Below are 20,052 nucleotides of genomic sequence, written 5' to 3' on the forward strand. Positions count from 1 at the left end.
AGGAAAGGCCGAGAGAAAAAAAAGGGGGTTGTTCAGCCTTAAAAAAAAGAAGGCTCAGGGAAGACCTTATCACCATGATCCAGTAGTTAAAGAGTGGCTACAAAGAAGATGGAGACCCCTTTTACAAGGAGACACATGGAAAAGATGAAGGATAATGAGCACGAATCACTGCTGGGGAGTGGGACATGTGGACAATTTTTCACAATGAGAACAACCATCCACTGGAATAATCTCCCCAAGAAAGTGGTGGATTCCCCAATACTTTAAGATTCAGCTGGGCAGGGTGCTGGGCCACATTGTCTAGACTGTGCTTTTGCCAGGAAAGGTTGGACGAGGTGATCCTTGAGGTCCTTTCCAACCTGGTGTTCTATGAAGAGAAGGCTGCGTGGGGACCTAATAGCAGCCTTCCAGTACCTGAAGGGGGCCTATAGGGATGCTGGGGAGGGACTCTTTGTCAGGGACTATAGTGACAGGACAAGGGGTAACGGGTTAAAACTTAAACAGGAAGTTTAGATTGGATATAAGGAGGAAATTCTTTCCTGTTAGGGTGGTGAGACACTGGAATCAGTTGCCCAGGGAGGTTGTGAGTGCTCCATCCCTGGCGGTGTTCAAGGCCAGGTTGGATGAAGCCTTGTGTGGGATGGTTTAGTGAGAGGTGTCCCTGTCCATGGCAGGGGGGTTGGAACTAGATGATCTTGAGGTCCTTTCCAACCCTAACTATTCTATGATTCTATGATTCTATTCTATTATTCTATGATTCTATGATTCTACGATTCTACAATCAACTTTGTTACAAGCCCTTAATACTGATGGGTTGGCCAGCAGGTAAGGGCAGCCTGGGACTCAGAAAACAGAGCCCATAACCAGCCCCAGAAAACATGTCTGTCTACTGGTAAAGAAATGCAATTGATTTCTAAACCCTGTATTACTAGTCAGAAAATGTCTGAGCCCCTCCACTCTTATATACCCTTCAAACCCTTTTCCTTTAACAGATATCAAGACTTCTGATACCTATTAAAGGAAATAAACACACTGAATAAAAAGTCGCTGTAATGTGACAGGGAACTTCTTCCAAAAACGTTTCCTAGTAATAATTACATTTCTGCGATGACTTGTGAAGGTACCAGGATTGCTATTACGTGTAAAAACTGAAAAATCTGCTCCAGGCATGTCCCTCACCTTGGCTCCAGACATTAATTCCCTGCATACTCCTTTCTATTTCCTAATAGTGTTCACTAACAAAGCAGGTTGTAAGTGCAGCTGACAAGCTGAAGGCCCTCTTTAATTGTGAAAGCAAACCAAGCTAGAGCCTCAGAAGGTATTTTCATTTCCAAACAAGATCAGTTACCAGACACAGACAACTAAGTCTGGAGCAGATGGTGTAATACACTGTAAAAGCAGCACCACTTAATTATCACAACCCTTAGAGCCTCCTAGTAAGTGATTCAGATGAATCTATGGGCCGAATCTGGCACATTAATCTCACAAAGTACCTTGTGGTAGATCAGTCCCCACATGCTCATGAAGAGGCCCAACACATGTCAGAGGAAGCAAGGAGCAGTGAGAAACCAAGTAAAAAGGGCATGCACCTATTTCCCCAGGTGTCTGGACTGGACCCGAGCATTCCTGCTGCTTCCAAGACTGTAGTTAAGTGCCTGTTTCCTGGCCATATTTTTTACTGCTGTTTTCAAAATAGGAGCAGGGAATTTCCCGACACAGACACAGAGAAGCACTGTAGGCAACACCCAATGTTGTCCCTGACCAGTATTCAGCCTCCACATTGCAGTCTTGAAGACAGAGGCGATGCCTTTCTGACCTTCTCTTGGGACGGTTAAGCATCACAAGGTGCCCAGAAATTATTTTGTCTTCCTACACTTTTGGGCTGTGAGATGAGGCTATAGGGAAAGTACTGAGGCACTGGGGAACTACCTCCAGTGTCCCTCCCCTGGTAAATCATCAACTCTTCTGGACTGTTTGAACCTGATTAAAAAATCAGGAGAGTCCTGGTGTATTATAAGCTTCCTGCAGCTAAACATAATATATGCCCTGCTGTATATAACAACAGCAGAGGATGATGGACTAAAAATTAAAATAAATTTACAAGCTAATTTCAAGTAATTAATTCATCCTCTTAGCTTGCTGCAAGATATGTATGTATTATAGCTTCCATTTTCACAATTACCCAAAGTGACTTGACAGGTTTAAGTGAGCTGCCTGGAGCCACATATGGAGCAATTGTCAATCAGTATTAGAGCTCTATAATGTCCCAGACTTACTCTTTGAACAGACCTTTCTTTGCACTAGTCCAAATCCAATGTAGCTGGTGAAGTGTAAATTAGAGAAAAACAAAGAGAAGCTGAATCATGAAGCAAATGTAAATAATTAATTAATTCTCCACATATCTTGATTTGGAAACCCAACCAAAAAAACCCTGGTAGAAGCACACTATAGACAGATAGGAAAAGCCTCATGCTCACAGGCCCATGTTCTCATGGGTGACTTCAACCACCCTGACATCTGTTGGAATGACGGTATGGCCCAGTACGAGCAATCCAGGAGGTTCCTCGATTGTGTGGAAGACAAGTTCCTTCTGCAGGTAATAGAGGAGCCGACAAGGAGAGGTGCCATGCTTGACCTTGTGCTCACCAACAGAGAAGGGCTCGTTGGAAATGTGACGCTCCAGGGCAGCCTTGGACACAGCGATCGCGAGATGGTCGAATTTGAGATCCCCAGGACAGTGAGAAGAGCGTGCAGCAAGCTCACTGCCCTTGACTTCAAGAGAGCAGACTTTGGCCTCTCCAGGAGCCTGATTAGTAAGGTTCCATGGGATATAGCCCTGGAGGGCAGGGGGGCCCAAGACTCTTGGTTGATTTTCAAGGATCACCTGCTACAAGCTCAGGAGTGCTGCATCCCAACTAGAAGGAAGTGCGGCAGGAGGGCCAGGAGACCTCCTTGGATGGATAAGGAGATGCTGAAGAAAACTCAAATGAAAAAAGAGGGTTATAAAAAATGGAAGCAAGGACAGGCGGCCTGGGTAGAGTACAGGGATGTTGTCCGGGAAGCTAGGGACCAGGTTAGGAAGGCTAAGGCCCAGTTAGAATTAAACTTGGCCAGGGATGTTAAGGATAACAGGAAGGGATTCTACAGGTACGTAGAAAACAAAAAACAGACTAGGGACAACGTAGGCCCCCTGAGGAAGCTCTCGGGAGAACTGGCTACACAGGATTTGGAGAAGGCTGAGGTTCTGAATGACTTCTTTGCCTCGGTCTTCACTGGCAAAGGCTCTGACCGCACCACCCAAGTCTTGGAAGGCAGACACAGGGACTGTGAGAATGAAGACCTTGGGCCCACTGTAGGAGAGGGTCTGGTTCGAGACCATCTTAAAAATCTGAATGTGTGCAAGTCCATGGGACCCAATGAAATCCACCCGCGGGTCCTGAAGGAGCTGGCGAATGAAGTTGCTAAGCCACTGGCCATCATATTTGAAAAATCATGGCAGTCAGGTGAAGTTCCCAATGACTGGAAAAAGGGAAATATGACCCCCATTTTCAAGAAGGGGAAAATGGAAGACCCGGGGAATTACAGACCAGTCAGTCTCACCTCTGTGCCTGGCAAAATCTTGGAGCACATTCTCCTGGACAGCATGCTAAGGCACATGAAAAACAACAAGGTGCTTGGTGACAGCCAGCATGGCTTCACTAAGGGGAAATCCTGCCTGAACAATTTGGCGGCCTTCTATGATGGGGCTACGGAACTGATGGACAGGGGTAGAGCAGTTCATGTCACCTACCTGGATTGTGCAAAGCGTTTGACACTGTCCCACACAACATCCTTGTCTCTAAATTGGAGAGACATCAATTTGATGGATGGACCACTCGGTGGACAAAGAACTGGCTGGATGGCCGCACACAAAGAGTTGTGGTCAATGGCTCAATGTCCGGCTGGAGACCAGTAATGAGTGGTGTCCCTCAGGGATCGGTGTTGGGACTGGTCTTGTTCAACATCTTCGTCGCTGACATGGACAGTGGGATTGAGTGTGCCCTCAGCAAGTTTGCTGGTGACACCAAGCTGTGTGGTTCGGTTGATACACTGGAGGGAAGGAATGCCATCCAGAGGGACCATGACACGCTTGTGAGGTGGGCTGATGCCAACCTTATGAAGTTGAACCCGGCCAAGTGCAAGGTCCTGCACCTGGGTCGGAGCAATCCCAGGCACAGCTACAGGTTGGGCAGAGAAGAGATTCAGAGCAGCCCTGTGGAGAAGGACTTGGGGGTGCTGGTTGATGAGAAAATGAACATGAGCCGGCTTCAGTGTGCGCTCGCAGCCCAGAAAGCCAACCGTATCCCGGGCTGCATCAAGAGAAGCGTGACCAGCAGGTCGAAGGAGGTGATCCTGCCCCTCTACTCTGCTCTCGTGAGACCTCACTTGGAGTATTGTGTGCAGTTCTGGTGTCCTCAACATAAAAAGGACATGCAACTGTTGGAACAAGTCCAGAGGAGGGCCACGAGGATGATCAGTTGACTGGAGCACCTCCCGTATGAAGATAGGCTTGAGGAAGTTGGGGCTGTTCATCCTGGAGAAGAGCAGGCTCCATGGAGACCTCATAGCAGCCTTCCAGTATCTAAAGGGGGCCTACAAGGATGCTGGACTCTTCACTAGGGACTGTAGTGATAGGACAAGGGGTAATGAGTTAAAACTTAAAAAGGGGAAGTTTAGATTGGATATAAGGAAGAAGTTCTTTACTGTAAGGGTGGTGAGGCACTGGAATCGGTTGCCCAGGGAGGTTGTAAATGCTCCATCCCTGGCGGTGTTCAATGCCAGGTTGGACGAAGCCTTGAGTGGCATGGTTTAGTGTGAGGTGCCCCTGCCCATGGCAGGGAGGTTGGAACTAGATGATCTTAAGGTCCTTTCCAACACTAACTATTCTATGATTCTATGATTCTAAGTGATACTCTGCCAATAGAGAAGTTATTCTCTCAAACACATCTCAAATGCTGATAACATGGATTAACGAGACCTAAATGCAACCTTTGTGAGGACATCTTCATTTTAAAAGCAATGCCCTCTGTGTGACATTTGTGTTTTAACAGAAGTAAACTGTAATCAGATTTCAAAAGCAGATAATGTCCTGTTTTTTCGAAGAGTCCATTACTGAAGGCTTAGGATCAGTTCGTGGTGTTTCAGTGTGAAAGTGAGGAAAACATGCCTCACACATTTTTAGAAGTCTGACAGTTCTTTGAATGTACTCCTTGCAGCCAAGAATAGAAAAAGCCTTTGAGACAACCTCTTCCTTTCAAGTTATACTGGAGAAATAACAGTATGGTAATTGCTGTTTTTCCAGAGAAGATAGACAGTAAATTATTTTGAAATACCTCATTATACCCCAGGCAAGTCATATTGTGTCTCCCTTTTGCATGACAACGTATTCCTTGCTATTTGGGAACACAATCTTAAAAGCTGCTGAGTGTCCTCAATCTAAATGGCTCCAACAAGATGAGTAAGAATATTAAAGTTATTTAAGTTAAAAGAAAATGAAAGCCACTGTCATTTTGGGCATAGTAACTGTCAGCAAAATCAGATTTTCCCCTTTCAACACTGTTTATTAAAACTGCAAGAAAACATTCAATTATTTCTAACTACCTCTTCAGGTAAAAATGTTGACCTATTATATTTTGCCTTGTATCCATTTCTTTTAGAAACTTCCATATTTCTCATCCTAACCTATATTACATTACAGCTCCTGACAAGTCAGTTAGCTTCCCCTTCACACCTTGAAATAAGTGACTAAAAAAAGCAGATGATGCAAAGATGATGCAATCCTCTAACATGTGGATTGTCCTCAGTGGAAGAGGAGTAGGTTCAGTCATTTCCAGGGTGTGACAATAATGAGTGGAATTCAAAGAAATAATCATTGTTACAAAATTTTGTATGCTCTACAGAACAGTTTAAAAACAGTTTGAAAACTTCCATTTCACCTGAAATATTCAGTATTCCACAAAGCAAGTAAGAATAATGCAAGAAACAAAAAGAGAATCTGGTTGATGTAAGAATTGGGTAATCTTTAGAATGAAGTACTATTTGTTTCTTCAAACAACTTGTATGGAACTGTTAGATTAAAAAATAACTTTGGAAATAAATATAGTTATCTTTGTTGCAAGCAACAATGCAGATACTATAATTTCTCCCCTCTTTCCCACTGGCATAATTCAAATATACAGGACCAAGAGAAAAGTAGGGGTACAGCAGATTGGTGAATGTACACAGTTTATTAAACAACTTTCTCTTCCTTTTCTGCTATGAATGCCTGCTTCATATGGGCATGGGGACCAGAAGTCTTGGGAAAAGAAGTATTGGATGGTAAATTACAAAAAACAGAGATTGATTCTGAAAGCTTCAGAAGCATTAATGAAGGCATGAGCAAGTTTCCTGTTCATAGCTTCAAGAATGCTGATCCTGAGGGTACCCAACCCTCCGACTGAGATATTGAGCTGTGCTTAATGGGAAAATGTACATGGCAAGAAACACATATTGGATAATCAGAGCAAGATGTTGCTCTCCTCCAGAGAAAGCCAAGCCCGCAGTCAGTGATGCTACAGCCTCACTCCTTGAACTCCTTTGTCTTTTACTTGGCCAGACATGCTTTCCTGCCTGATGTGGTCAATAAAGGTCACTGAAGTGCAGAGTCTGTGGTAGAACTTTTAATCTTTGTAATAAAGGACACAGAGAGCTTTGTGTTTCAAAAACAAAGGCAAGACTAAGCACACAGGATTCATGCAGGCACTATAGGCACTTGGCAGTATCATTACCAGCGGCAACAGTTCCACTACAGGAGGGGACAGGGATCAGCATCATCCCACATATTTATTAAGATTTACACTTGTCTGCATTCTTCTAGAGATGAGAGATATTTACATATCTAACACTGAGACTCTAGGCTTTTTAACTCATGAGACTTTAAATCATCCCTAGAGAAACCTGATTCTTGACAGGGACAGTAAAGGGAATAACCTTCCAAAGTAACCTGAAACAGACAGCCAAAACAAAGAGGAACAATTTTCAGTGTAGAAGAAAAGTGACTACCATAGAAACGGAGTACATGTCAGCCAAGGCAGATGTTCTGGTACAGAAAGCAGGGAAGGTGTGCGCTTTGATAGTCAACATAAAGCTCCTTAAACCAAAGAAGCACAAGGGGGCCTACAAGGATGCTGGACTCTTCACTAGGGACTGTAGTGACAGGACAAGGGGTAATGAGTTAAAACTTAAACAGGGGAAGTTTAGATTGGATATAAGGAAGAAGTTCTTTACTGTAAGGGTGGTGAGGCACTGGAATCAGTTGCCCAAGGAACCTGCAAATGCTCCATCCCTGGCGGTGTTCAAGGCCAGGTTGGACAGAGCCTTGGTTGGCACGGTTTAGTGTGAGGTGTCCCTGCCCATGGCAGGGGGGTTGGAACTAGATGATCTTGAGGTCCTTTCCAACCCTAACTATTCTATGACTCTGTGATCTTCAAACAGGAAGCCTAAGGAAAGGTAAGACAGACATATGCTACACAGGCAGGTGAGTTTAGGTATGATCTGGTTACTGACAGCTAAATGCCTGTATGGGCAATAACGTGAACGAGAAATAAAGTATTACAAATAAATATTAATTGTGCATTACTAGTTTTGGACTCTGGCTAAAAGAAAATATAACAGAGGATAAAAAAATCAGAAGTCCTATATTCTAAGCCAAATCTGACCTAACCCCCTTTTGGAAATAAATCTTACCTGATCAACTGTAAAGACTTTGATCCTTTCACTTCCCAACCATTTCTGAAATTCTTTTTTCCAGTTTTTTACCAGACTTCCAGGGGTGACAATTAGCACTCGCTTTAGTACAGGTTTGCATCCATAGACCCCTTGACGCAGAAGAGTCCAGGCAAGTGCAATGCATTGCAATGTTTTTCCTAGGCCCATTTCATCAGCAAGAATAGCTCCAAATCTTCCACTAACTCTGTAAGGTATAATTTAGTGGTGGTAACATTTTAAAAGACATAGCTATAATTATTTACAACTGGTTTAAGGAACTGCTTCTTGTGGTTCTCTTCTGAAGTATAAAGAACCTATTTATACTTAATACACCTTCTTACTGTAGGTCTTAATTTAGTTATACTGGAAAACCTTATGGTGAAACTCCTCACTTTCTAGATCAACGCATACTCCACAACCAAGTAGCCTAAATCTGCTTTTAGAATTAAAATTATTATCTAATATTTTTAATTTTTTTTTATAATTTCAGGAATCTATGACTTGAGAAAACACTAAATAGTACTTTATTTTTTTCAACAGGTTGGTATAACAGCTTTTTTATTCTAAATACCTGGATTATAAATTATATTAATAATTATGAACTATATGAATTATAAATACCAGAAAGCAGTGTTCTTTAACATGGGTTAGACTGTATCCATGCTTACAGGACTTGGTATTTGCAGCAGACCTGACAGATCTTCTGGTGCACTAGTTTCTCATCTCATCTGGGAAAGCTATAGCAAGCAGGATATTACATACATGTCAGAAAAAACTTGTGCAACCTTTGCTGGGGGGGGAAATTAGCAAAATTAATTAATTAATTAAACAAACGCTCAAATCTTCCCATTCAAATTGTCTAATTTTGAACACAGGCATGAAAATATTACAGGTATTGAAAGCCAAAAGGATAATTACTGTCTTACCTCATTCCCATTACACATTCGTATAGGAATATAATTCCTTCTTTCTGATGTGGTCGGAGATTATTTGCGATGTAAGGATCTACAACTACATCCACCATGGGTAAACCAGCATTATTGAACATCCACTGATGACTTGCATTTGGTCTTGGCATAACTAGAGCATCTTGAAGTTCAAAACATATGCAAGTATTGCACAAAAATGTTATTTTTAGTCTGTTAGCAAAGGGCATTATTTCTCTAACTTAGCTACAGAATAAAGTCAATGACCTAATGACTGTTACAAATACCATTTAATAAACTGACCATTCCCAGGCAGAAAAAGTACTTACCAACAAAACATTTCGATAAGACTTATAAACAAAAAATCCTTTTACGGAATTTTTCCAGTTAGTTTGTACTTTTCTCAAAGGTAAAGGTGACCAACTGAAAAATCTGGGGGATTTTTATGATTATATGAAGCTGCCTACTTAATAAATGTTGCATGATGACTCTGAATGCACAGAGTCAAATGAGAAGTTCTAAAAGGCTTCTGAATTGAAAGTTTAAGAAAAAACATGCAACAATGACCTACATAAATTCTAGACACTACATTTCAAGAGGATATTCTTGCAGCTGCCCAGAAAGACTTCTATGCCTGAGAAATAGAGACACAAAGACAACAATTTGTTTAGAAAAAATAGGGAAGGACTGAGAGTAAGCTGACAAAGGCTGCCTCAGTGCATGCATAAATGAAGTTGACAGGTTTGAAGACATACAGAGGCAAAGAGAGCAAGAAGTATTGGGCTACAACTGAATAACAGTTTTGCTTGCCATAATTTGTTTACAAACTAACATCATCGTTTTGCTAGACAATGTCAGTCCTGGGTTGCTTATATTGATGCCACACATCTCCACTGAAAAGTTGTATTGCCAGAGGACAGAACGAGAAAGAAATTTATAACTGCTGGTATTTTTATGTTACTAGAGTAGACCTATATTGATAATTTACTCATGGGAACAAGTTGAAGGGCTGTATCATTCAGGGGATTTGGTTTCCTACTGACAAAGTGCTGACTTCTGATAGATTACATCAAATTGCACATATGTGTAGACATATATATATATACACAAAAGCCAGTGGTGACAGAAAGATAACTTTCCTGGCATATTTTCCAGCTATGTCAGAGATGGGGAAGAAATGAGCAATAGACCAAAAGCTTAAAAATCCTATTTCAAAGATGTGGCTTTACATCTTTGTAATTGTGCTCTGTTCTGCTGAGCACAGGATAAATGGCTTTCCATGTTGAAGAAGCTGCATTTGATTCAACTATAGTCACAGACCTTAATATAAAAACTTCTGACAGTTCAAATACCAAGGTCCTGGTCTTGTAAAATATCTCCATGGCTTGTGAAAGAGGTTACACAAGAAGCTGTTAAATAAACTATGTGCTTCTCCTGTGTAAGCAACTCAGACTGAGCGCCCAACCTACTGATGTGCTGAGGGCTCTCAATCTCGCAGGAAGTACGCAAATTCCCCAGAAGTCAAGACAGAGCAGACAGCTAGAACAACATGCAGCTCTTTAAAAGAGAAATAGCGAAGAAGCTAATTTGAGTGTTGAATGTATCAGCTTTTCACCAGGTTTCAGGTTAGAAAACTGATACAGTATCATCTGGCAAGGGCAGGAACAATCATTCTTTGATACAAAATAATCAGGTTGAATCCAGACCAGAAGCTGGGGTTAATAAAGCTGCTCTACAAAGGGCCGATGATATCAGTAACTACCACTTGCTTAAGATTTCACGGTTTATTTACATAGTAGCCAGTTAGCAGCTTTGAAAAGTCTCAGTACCCAGTCCTTGTATCCAGATTCAAGGTAAGAAGTAGGATGGAGGTATAAATTTAACAATGTAGAACATACTTGTATTCTTTTTAAACATGCATTGTTTAGCTTTGCAACCTTTTTTTAAACTCATTTTTACCTTACGCTGGAAAGGTAAAGCCACCAGCAGAATATAGCTCCTAAATGGTTTGTTACTGATAGACAAGTATTTCTTGTTTACATAAGCAATGCCACTTCCCGCAGCTATCAAATATTTACAGGTTCCCTCTTCTACAACTAAACCAGCCTTTTCTACACAAGTTGTGAACTCTCATGGCTCTTCAGCACAAGGTACGTCAGCATTATTAACCGAAACATTTCAGGCTGAGATTGGGCAGTGCAGTTACACTCTCTGGCTGTGAAGGATCAGGCACTGTCAGGGGTTCTTTGAATCTGGCTTAACTTCTATAATAAGTTTGACAGAGAGTTGTGGTGGTTCAGCCTGGAGGAAAAGACTCCAGGGAGACCTTGTAGCAACCTTCCAGTGCCTAAAGGGGACCTACAAGAAAGCTGGAGAAGGACTTCTTACAAGGGCATGTAGGGATAGGACAAGGGGGAATGGCCTTAAACTGAGAGGATATATTTAGATTTATTAGATTAGATATTATGAAAAAATTCTTCACTGAGCGTGGTGAGGCACTGGCACAGGTTTCCCAGAGAAGCTGTGGATGCCTCATCCCTGGAAATGTTCAAGGCCAGGCTGTATGGGGTTTTCAGCAACCTGGTCTAGTGGAGATGCCCCTGTCCATGGCAGGGGGGTGGAACTGGATGATCTCTAAGGTCCCTTTCAACCCAAACCAGTCTGGGATTCTATGATTATTGATCCTCCACTGTAATTACTTTGTTTCCATATTATGTCAGTGCTTCACTGACCCCAGTAGGAAGCTGGAACTCATGTAGAACTTCTAGCATGTGTCAGTCTATTTCTCTGATCAATAAGCTAATTTTTCTTGGCAAAACTCTCAGAAACTACTCTAACTTGCATCTACAGCCATCTGTAACAACTATGAGAAACTTTATGCAATGCAGAGTATTTAACTTGTTAGAAACACACATGATAAAATCCAAACATGGTATTGATAGAAATACTAGTACTTCATGTCAGAAATACTTCAGTAGTTCATTGGGGAACATGAAAATTTTGGTTGAGAGCCAGAGGATGCTTAAAGAAACCTAAAAACCTGAATCTTACTTGGAGCATTTGGATCGTGGCGAGGTCTGCAGCTTTGAGAATCTTTGAGCATATTTTCTTTTGTATTGGGTTGACAGACACTTTTGAATGGTTTACAGAATGGTTTCATGGTAGTTTGAGATAAAGCAGTTGGGACTACATCACAAGTTCCTATTCCAGCCTGAAAACATCTGCCGCTGCTGAAATCATCTGCTGAAATAGCACCCATCACTTGAATTTCTTTTCCTCCAACCATCAGTGTTTGACCTTCATCAAGACTGTCTAGGTCTTTAGATTTATATCCAGTACCTAAAAGAACATAAAAATGTATCAATTAGGACAACACAGCCATTACTACCTTCCATAACACCAGTACTCATGTGCAGGAAGCAAAATCAAAACTATGAACAGGTACTCGATTCTTCAGCATTTGAATTATTACACATATAAACTTTCCCTCCTTAACAGAAGGAAATTTACATTTGAGCAGATAGCAGAATATATCAGTAAATATTCAATCATCCTTATCCACAATCAATTCTGCTGAATGTCAAATACCTATTGAAGTGAATTTATAAAAAACAGCCTCATATCATAAAATCTGGCAGCTCACCCTGGTTTTAAACTTGCTCAAAACTAATGACCATTCTAGGTCCCTTTTGTTCTTTTCATGTCCCAACAAGAACCCCACTAGCCACTCTTGCTATTGACCTACACAGAATATTCTACTTTTAAAATAATTCTTTTTATAATTAAGTAATTCTTTTTACAATTAAGTGTTCATATGCATCTGAAATCTTTACTTCTACACATACTTTGAAACATATATGCTCTGACTACTGCCAGGATTTATCAATCGGCTCAACAGTTCGTTCATTTGAAAACCTACCAGGGAGGTGACGCATTTTAATATGTCCCCTGAGGGACTCCATCAGGTGGGCATTTTCAGAGCAATGGAAAGGGAGGTATTTTTCTTCCCCATCTCTAAATGTATTCAAAAAGCACACAGCAAACCTTGTTTGGTTCTTGAAAGAAAAACACTTGCTTTCAGGAAAGAGTTAAAGATGCCCAAACACAAAGGAATGCACATGCCTTCCTAACTAAAGTGCCTGGAGAGGTTATTTATGACCTCTCCTTTGCATTTTTGTTTTCTTTTATTACCTCCACGTAGCCTCAGGCTGCACGTACTGAATACAGGTATATATCCCTGTGCAGGGTCTTTCAGATTCTGGTCTGAAGAGTCTAATTCTAAGATAGAATGGGCTTTAAGAGTAGATGGGAAGTTAAGAAAGTTGAAAAGCAAGCCTACAAGCTCAAACGTATTTATGCTGCCACCAGAAATAACTGTATAACATACAGCAAATTACAAGAGAGCACTTCCTAAATTCTTTGTAATACTGTATTAGGGAATTAGGACATTTACAGGAGAGAAAAGTAAGATGTTCTGCTGCCTCAGAAACAAGCTACAGCCTGTGCTGGCTTCAGGTTCCCATGCCCCTCCTTAGATCCAGCCCTGGTATGCCTAAGGGAAAAAAAAACAAACTAAAAATCTTCCTTTGCCCTTTCCTTCCCATTTAAAAATAATAATCCCGGATGCTCATTCACATTCACTGTAAACTTCCTGGTATTTAATACAATTTTGGAGGTAAGTACCACTACCAGACTTTCCTTCTCACTCAACGGTCTTGTAGAATAATTGCAGAAATCGAAAACTTACTCTGCTTAAAATGGTCAATTTACGATTTTCTTAGAATCAATGAGTATTGAAAGCAGCTCTGAATGAGCAAGTTAGCCTCAATGACATTGGTATCATTGTGCTCCTCGAATACCACCAAACACAGCAGAAGACTTTTACTAGTGAAAATCAGAATATTTATTTTTCTATTGTGTTTTGTGATAATTCAAGAAGACAGGACTTGAAAAAAACACAGGAACAACAGGGTGGTGGCTGATGCATTCCAGGCATTACTCTCTTTCTCTCTGCCTTTTTCAAAAACAAGCAAGTCTGTACATCTATTGCTTTGCTATAAATAAATTCAAATCAAGTTCTAAGTCACAGACTCATTTGCAAATCAAAACTGCCTGGTCCTAACAAGGCCCATAATGTCATGATTGTAATAAAGAGAAAAGAAGCCATTTCAGCCCTAAAATTAATCAAAGTATGTTTTGCAGCAACATTGTCCAATCCTACCCCCTTTCAAAATATCTTTGGCTCAGTTAGCAAAGTTAATTCTTGCTTTGCTTTCAGTAAAAAATCACTGCTTCAAGTTGACTGCAGCCTATAGTTTGCAAGTCTTATTTTTAACTCTGATATCAACCCAAACTGTGTCTTACAGCAGCAGCTGCTGCTAAAACTACAAGACTAAAAATTGCTGCACAGTTGACTTCAGCTGGGACAGAAAATGTTGCTATTTGCTTGTCTTTCCAACAAAGATAATATTTTTAGCTGTTTGACCGGCTGAAAAGTACAGATCCAACATCTGACATTTCCAGTTGCCATACTACTGACTGACTGGAATATCTACAATGAACATACCTGTATATTTCCCCCCTAATTTTAACACCTTCTCCGATGCATTATGTGAGCAACCAAAATGAACTACTCAGCCCTCATTTGGCATCCCCACTGAATTAGTACAGCCGCTCATTTCCAGATTCTCTCCTTGTACTAGCATTTGGTGTTTCTGTGAATAATGTTATTCAGCTTGCCCCAGCCTCCCCCACGCATCTGCCTTGTATGTAAGAAATCCAGTTTTCTTGCCATCTCACCCCCAAAAAAACCCTTACTGTTTTTATATCCTATGGTCGACAGTGGCATGGAGAACTCTTAAATTATCTAGAGAGCTGTGTCTCTGTTATTCAAAGCACACTAATTTTAAGCCAGCTGTTCACTTACACAAGTATGCAAATCTACAGTACCTCTTCCAATGTCTTTGCCTTCCATATCTTTCAATATTACTGACTTTCCTTTTGTAATAAGAACAGCATCGCCTTCCCACTTCTTGTGCTTTTTCTTTGATGCCTTACACCACACAACATTGAAATATTTCACAAGGCAGTCAGGTTCTTCCTGAGCTGCTTCTTCCTTTATTGTCCCTGCTGTTGGCACACAGAGTGCATCTAAAAGGGAAATAAAATAACAAAGAATATCTCAGGTTCTCTTGACAAAGCATACAGTCATTTGCATTTCAAACAAATCAAGGACAATCTATGCATTTCATCTTATATAAACAACCTGGTGTATTTCCCAATCTGGTGTATTTCCGGTCCTGGGCCGCTTGTGGTAGGTTTGGGCTGAGACAGAACAGCATATGAGGACTCATCCTGAAACAGGAGCTATTAAATTGCTTTGGAAAGCATGCACTTCCAGGAAAAGCATGTTACTTGGTACCTTAGTAAGCGAGCTCCTGATCTGACATACATACAAGACAATGAGAGTGGAGAAAGAATAAAAGGAAAGGCTGGAAAAAAACACAAAAGGGCAACGACCATAGCAGAAAATCAAAACGCTGTCCTGCTGAGGCAGTACTGGGCAATGTTCTGGAAGCAAGGACAGGAACACAGAACTCAGGAAAGGGAGCAAAGGAGACCAGTAACCAGATCTGGAGCTGAAGCCATTAGTACTAAGTGGCAGAACAACCGTAACTATAATAATGCAAAAGATTATTTTAACTCCTTTCCTTATAGCCTTTAAAAATAAGTAATTGTGCAAATCTTGACACAGACAATCTCTTGAGTTTGCAGCAATTCAAATGTTATTACTAGCTTAGATTGATTCAAATTTGTCAGCACTTACCTAATTACTTAAGTGCCAAGAATGTAAATATTAGTAGGAAATATTTCGGCTAATAAGGTTAAGAAATCACAACAGAACAGACAGCAGTTGATTAAGGCATTGATTAAAAATAACCACATACTTTTGAGAGTTAAAAATCTGACATAAGTAATGGTAGATAAGCGTGCAGCATTACCTAAAGGAATATCTGTAGCATTCCTTTACAGCACATGCACAGCTTCAAAGAGAGAATCGCACTAATTTTCATCAAAATACCCTTGCATGCTGGTTAAAGGCTTAAATCAGCTTGCTCCTTTGATTCCATCTGGGATTCAACACTATACAAATCTGTTACAAAACTGCTTATGCCACAGAATAACCTTTCCAAAATTTCCAAGTGCTGGTATTTAAAGTGTCAAGAGCAAACTTTTGTTCACAATAATGGTCCAATAAAGAGGCAACTTTATCACTTCTACATCAAGTCTACATATTCTTAAAACTGCACAACCCTCATAACTGACATGCCTAAACCGAGTGCAGTTTTGCAGACTAGCGCCTACTAAAAATGTATTATCTAAATGAAAAATGCTGCATTTATTGAACAGAGTTTTCTTCACAAACCTTTTTGAAAGTTTTCTTGTCTGTACAGAACTCTATGCTAACACACCACCTAACACAGCTAAGACCTTCCATAGGCGGGTGCTTCTTCAGGGCATTAGCCATCATCTGGAGCGTTACATGCAACAGATGCCCCCATCTCTAAGGAGTAACAGAGCAGCTACTGCTGCACTGGCATACTGCAGAAGGATGAGAAAACAGAACAGAGCAGCTCTCTCTGAAATGTGGGGGACTCTTTGCAGATGAAACCTGGGAAATGAGCCAGAGAACAAGAATAAATCCTTGGAGTTTTGCAAAAAGGTACAAGGGCTCTATTGGATCTTCAGTAATCACAACCACAAGTGATAAGATTTATAGGAGTAAAGTGGATGGGGGGGAGAGAAAACCCAAACACTGCTAAAAAATACAAAAGACTAATCTTATTCTATATTGAGTTTCTAATTGTAAACAAGATAAATATAGAGTGTTTTCTCTTTGGTTTTGAAATGGATTCTCTTCATTTAGCCAGCAATTTCTTTCCTCCTATTAAGATTATAACTGTTACTGCAAGAACTGGAGATTTCATTGCAGCACTTTCTTCCTCTCTCCTGAAGGATGGCCATCCACAAATAAATGACCATCTCCTGATCTCTTCCACTGACCTCCCACATGAGTTTGGTGACCCCTGAGATCTGTTTTATGGTCATTGCTCTTTTACTCGGTAGTCCTGTGTGGTGTTACCAAATCACCAGTAGATTAACTTTCAGGTCAGTAACAATTTTTCCAACTCTTTATATCCCTACTTCATTTGAAATGATAAAAGAAACAGAATATCCAAACTCGATAAATACAGTTTCAGGAACTTTTCCGGAACTTAAATGAGACTGGAATTTAAATTACACATGGGGACTAAGTTCAGTGTTTGATACAGGGGGACAGAGAGCAATGGTTTCAACAGTAAACCCCCCTTGCTGCTCACTGACCGTAGACAGTATCTTAAATAGAGCTGGGTTTGCCTGAAAGATAAACTGTGATTGTAAATTCTGAGCTCTGCTGTTAATCAGTTGGGACTGAAAATAATAAGTAACAGAAACTACAAGTACACCACATATGAGAAAGATCAGGAAATCATGCCCGCTCCTTTCTCTCCCAAACAGCAAACTGCCCAGCCTGAGCATACAGTTTTCTTAACCATGAAGGAACTCCAGCAAGTGGCATGTGGCCAGAATGAAGGGCTAGGGAAATTTAAAGACATGGATAAAAAGGGTTTGAAAAGCTTCCACAAAGAAAAAAGCTTTCTCTCTCTGGTTGAGAAAGCAAAGATTTAAGTTGCAAGATATAAACCATAGCCTAGCTGGTATGAGGAAAAGTTTCAGCAGCCTCAGGAAGGTGATGATTTACAGAAAGTGGGACAGGATCCAGGAGAGGGAACAGGAGGGGGGGAGAGCGTTCCAAAGGCAAACTAGCTTAACCAGTTTCTGATGAGCAGGATTTAGAGAAAATGCATTGATTAAGTGCATTAGGTTACTCCCAGTGCACTGAGAAAGCAGCTGCATTATGAAGAACTACAAAAGGTAACTCAAATGTGCATTTTTAGTAGACTACACACTCCAGCTTGCAGCACTGTGAGTACATGTTACAGCAAGGAGTGCAGCACACTCCAGTGAGCAGGGCACTAGACACTGCACCTTGAGGTATGGTTTAATGGATGGCTTAACCCCATCTGACTGCAGGCTGCTGCCAAAGCCCACGAACTCATTCTTCCTTCCTCCTGCCCCTCTGCTTCTCATCCACCAGCTGCAGGTAAGCCAGCTCAAAGATTCCCACCAGCAGCTACAGTCAATACAAGAAAGGGATATGCGCAGTTTGGAACAAGGAGACCGGAAGGCTGTGCCTTTTTTGTGACAGCTACTATTAGATTGGGGTGATTCTGAAACCCGGGGACCTGCTCAGTTACCAAGCACCTGCATACCTGAACTTCCATGCTGTAAACATACATGGGACAATGGGAAGTTTTCCCTTAACTGCTCTGAATCTTCTAAATAAAAAGCACTGTCACAATGCAAAACCTACAAATTAAAGAAGAGAACTTTGATTCAAGTTGCACTCTATAGTGCTAAGGAATAATTTAAAAAGAGAGGGAGGCAGAGCAACAAACGTAGACTTTGGTAAGCAACAAACGTAGACTTTGGTAAGAGATTTGGGCTCTGAATGAATCACAGCCACAACTCAATAGAGTGCTCTTCTGCAGCCTCTGCAGCCCCCCTGTATGGGTGCCATTGATCCACCATCATCTCTGTCTTCTGGCAGAGGAAGTTCCTAATCAAATTAATTCATAACGTTTAGAGAACACATGTTTACATAGTAGTTAAATGTCTTGTTCCAAATGAAAGATCTGTATGTTAAACTCTCCTAAGATATCCCAGGAATATTTAAAGAAGTATGAGACAGAGATAGCATCATCTTTCATTTGCAAAGCAATTTCAGTCTAGTGATAAACTTAATAATAATCTAACCTATAAATGTATATTAGTGTGCCTCGAAGATGGTAAAATACGTAATAACTCTTCTCACAGCATTTCTGTGAGACTTTTATGAGGAGTGCAGCCAGCAAGAGTTGATCTGATTTACCATAAAACCATAGGAATCAATGACAGCTGGGATTACATCTGAGTAGCTGGATCACAACCCGGTGCTTTGTACTCCTCTTTCAAACACAAAATGTGTATGTATTCATCTCACACATATGAGCATCATAGCGCCTAAAGATTGATATTTCAAGCAGGAATATTTTCTTTGAAAAACACATCATCATTTTACACCCAAAATTACTTTTAAACAAAAATGCAAACTATCAAAATTTTAAAGTATTTTTGAACATCTGGTTCAAAGTCACTTTATGGGCTTATTTTTCAACTGAAACTCCAATCAAACTAGCCTCTACATTGCTGAATGTGCATTTCTATGAGGACCTCCATTAGTGGATCTTATTCCACACAGCTAACAACTTTGCCAGGCCTTCACCAGTCCATACGACATCTTCCACACTAGCAATCTCAGTTTAAGTGCACATATTCATACACATGCACCATGTCCATAAAAACATTTAGTGAAAGAAAAAACACTGTTTATGAGAATAAAAATCACAGATTACTGCAGGTTTAGCCACAATGAGCTGTGATTCCTTGTAAAAGCTCTAACAACTCAATACTCTGGAGAAGAGTATAAAAATCTGGGGGAAAGATAAAACTGTTCTGTTGTTTTTTTCTTTTGGCTGGGGTAAAACTTCTTTTCATTCCTGAAAGCTAAAAGCTCTTGGAAATACATGCAGCTTGCACATTCTCTGCAGCTTAATTTCCTGGGGATTACACACTGGACATGCTCTAACTAAGGCCGAGAATAGCTTTCTCTGTAGTCACAGCTCTCATTCCTCAGACCAAAGCTGGGTCTCTTCCAAGCACACCAGCAAGGGACTTTTCTTTGCCCCTCTCCTTCAGGGACACCATCTCCCCTCCAGATACCAAACAGGGAAAGATGGCAGAGGAGACAAGGACCAGCTCCAAGAAAGAGCAATGTTGGAGAAAAAAACTTAAAAAGGAAGACTCCTGCTAGAAAGGAAGGCTGATGTTAAACCAGTGGAAAATTGACAACTGGGTAAAAGACTGTTAGCCTGAGCTGGAAGCAGGGCACACAAGGAGAGGCTAGAAACCAGGCAGGGGGAAGAAGAGTAGGAGGCAACAGACTGCGTTAGGAAAAGGGATAGGGAGAAGCACTGGGGCACACTGGGACCAGAGTGAAGTATAAGAGTCAAGGAGCAGAGAGAAAGAGTTGGGTTTTCTGAGCAGGTGCAAGAAAAAGTTACTGCCCATTTCTAACCCTCAAAATTCAAGGTTTACTAAAAACATATGGCTGAAAGCCATCAAGGGAAATCAGCAGAAG

General features: G+C 40.9%; 1 protein-coding gene across 4 annotated transcripts in view; it reads right to left on the minus strand.

The window, feature by feature from the left end:
• The window catches only part of RAD54B (RAD54 homolog B), a 70,949-nt gene that overhangs the window by 14,511 nt on the left and 36,386 nt on the right, over window positions 1–20,052 (minus strand). For all 4 annotated transcript variants that reach the window (XM_065668598.1, XM_065668599.1, XM_065668602.1 and 1 more), the window contains 4 exons: window positions 14,661–14,861; window positions 11,763–12,050; window positions 8,712–8,874; window positions 7,765–7,990 (listed from right to left, as the gene is read on the minus strand). In XM_065668598.1, the coding sequence (XP_065524670.1) occupies window positions 7,765–7,990; window positions 8,712–8,874; window positions 11,763–12,050; window positions 14,661–14,861 (878 nt within the window). The remainder of the gene's footprint in view (window positions 1–7,764; window positions 7,991–8,711; window positions 8,875–11,762; window positions 12,051–14,660; window positions 14,862–20,052) is intronic.

This window comes from Lathamus discolor, chromosome 2 (assembly GCF_037157495.1).
Source record: "Lathamus discolor isolate bLatDis1 chromosome 2, bLatDis1.hap1, whole genome shotgun sequence".
In the NCBI taxonomy this organism is placed as follows: domain Eukaryota; kingdom Metazoa; phylum Chordata; class Aves; order Psittaciformes; family Psittacidae; genus Lathamus; species Lathamus discolor.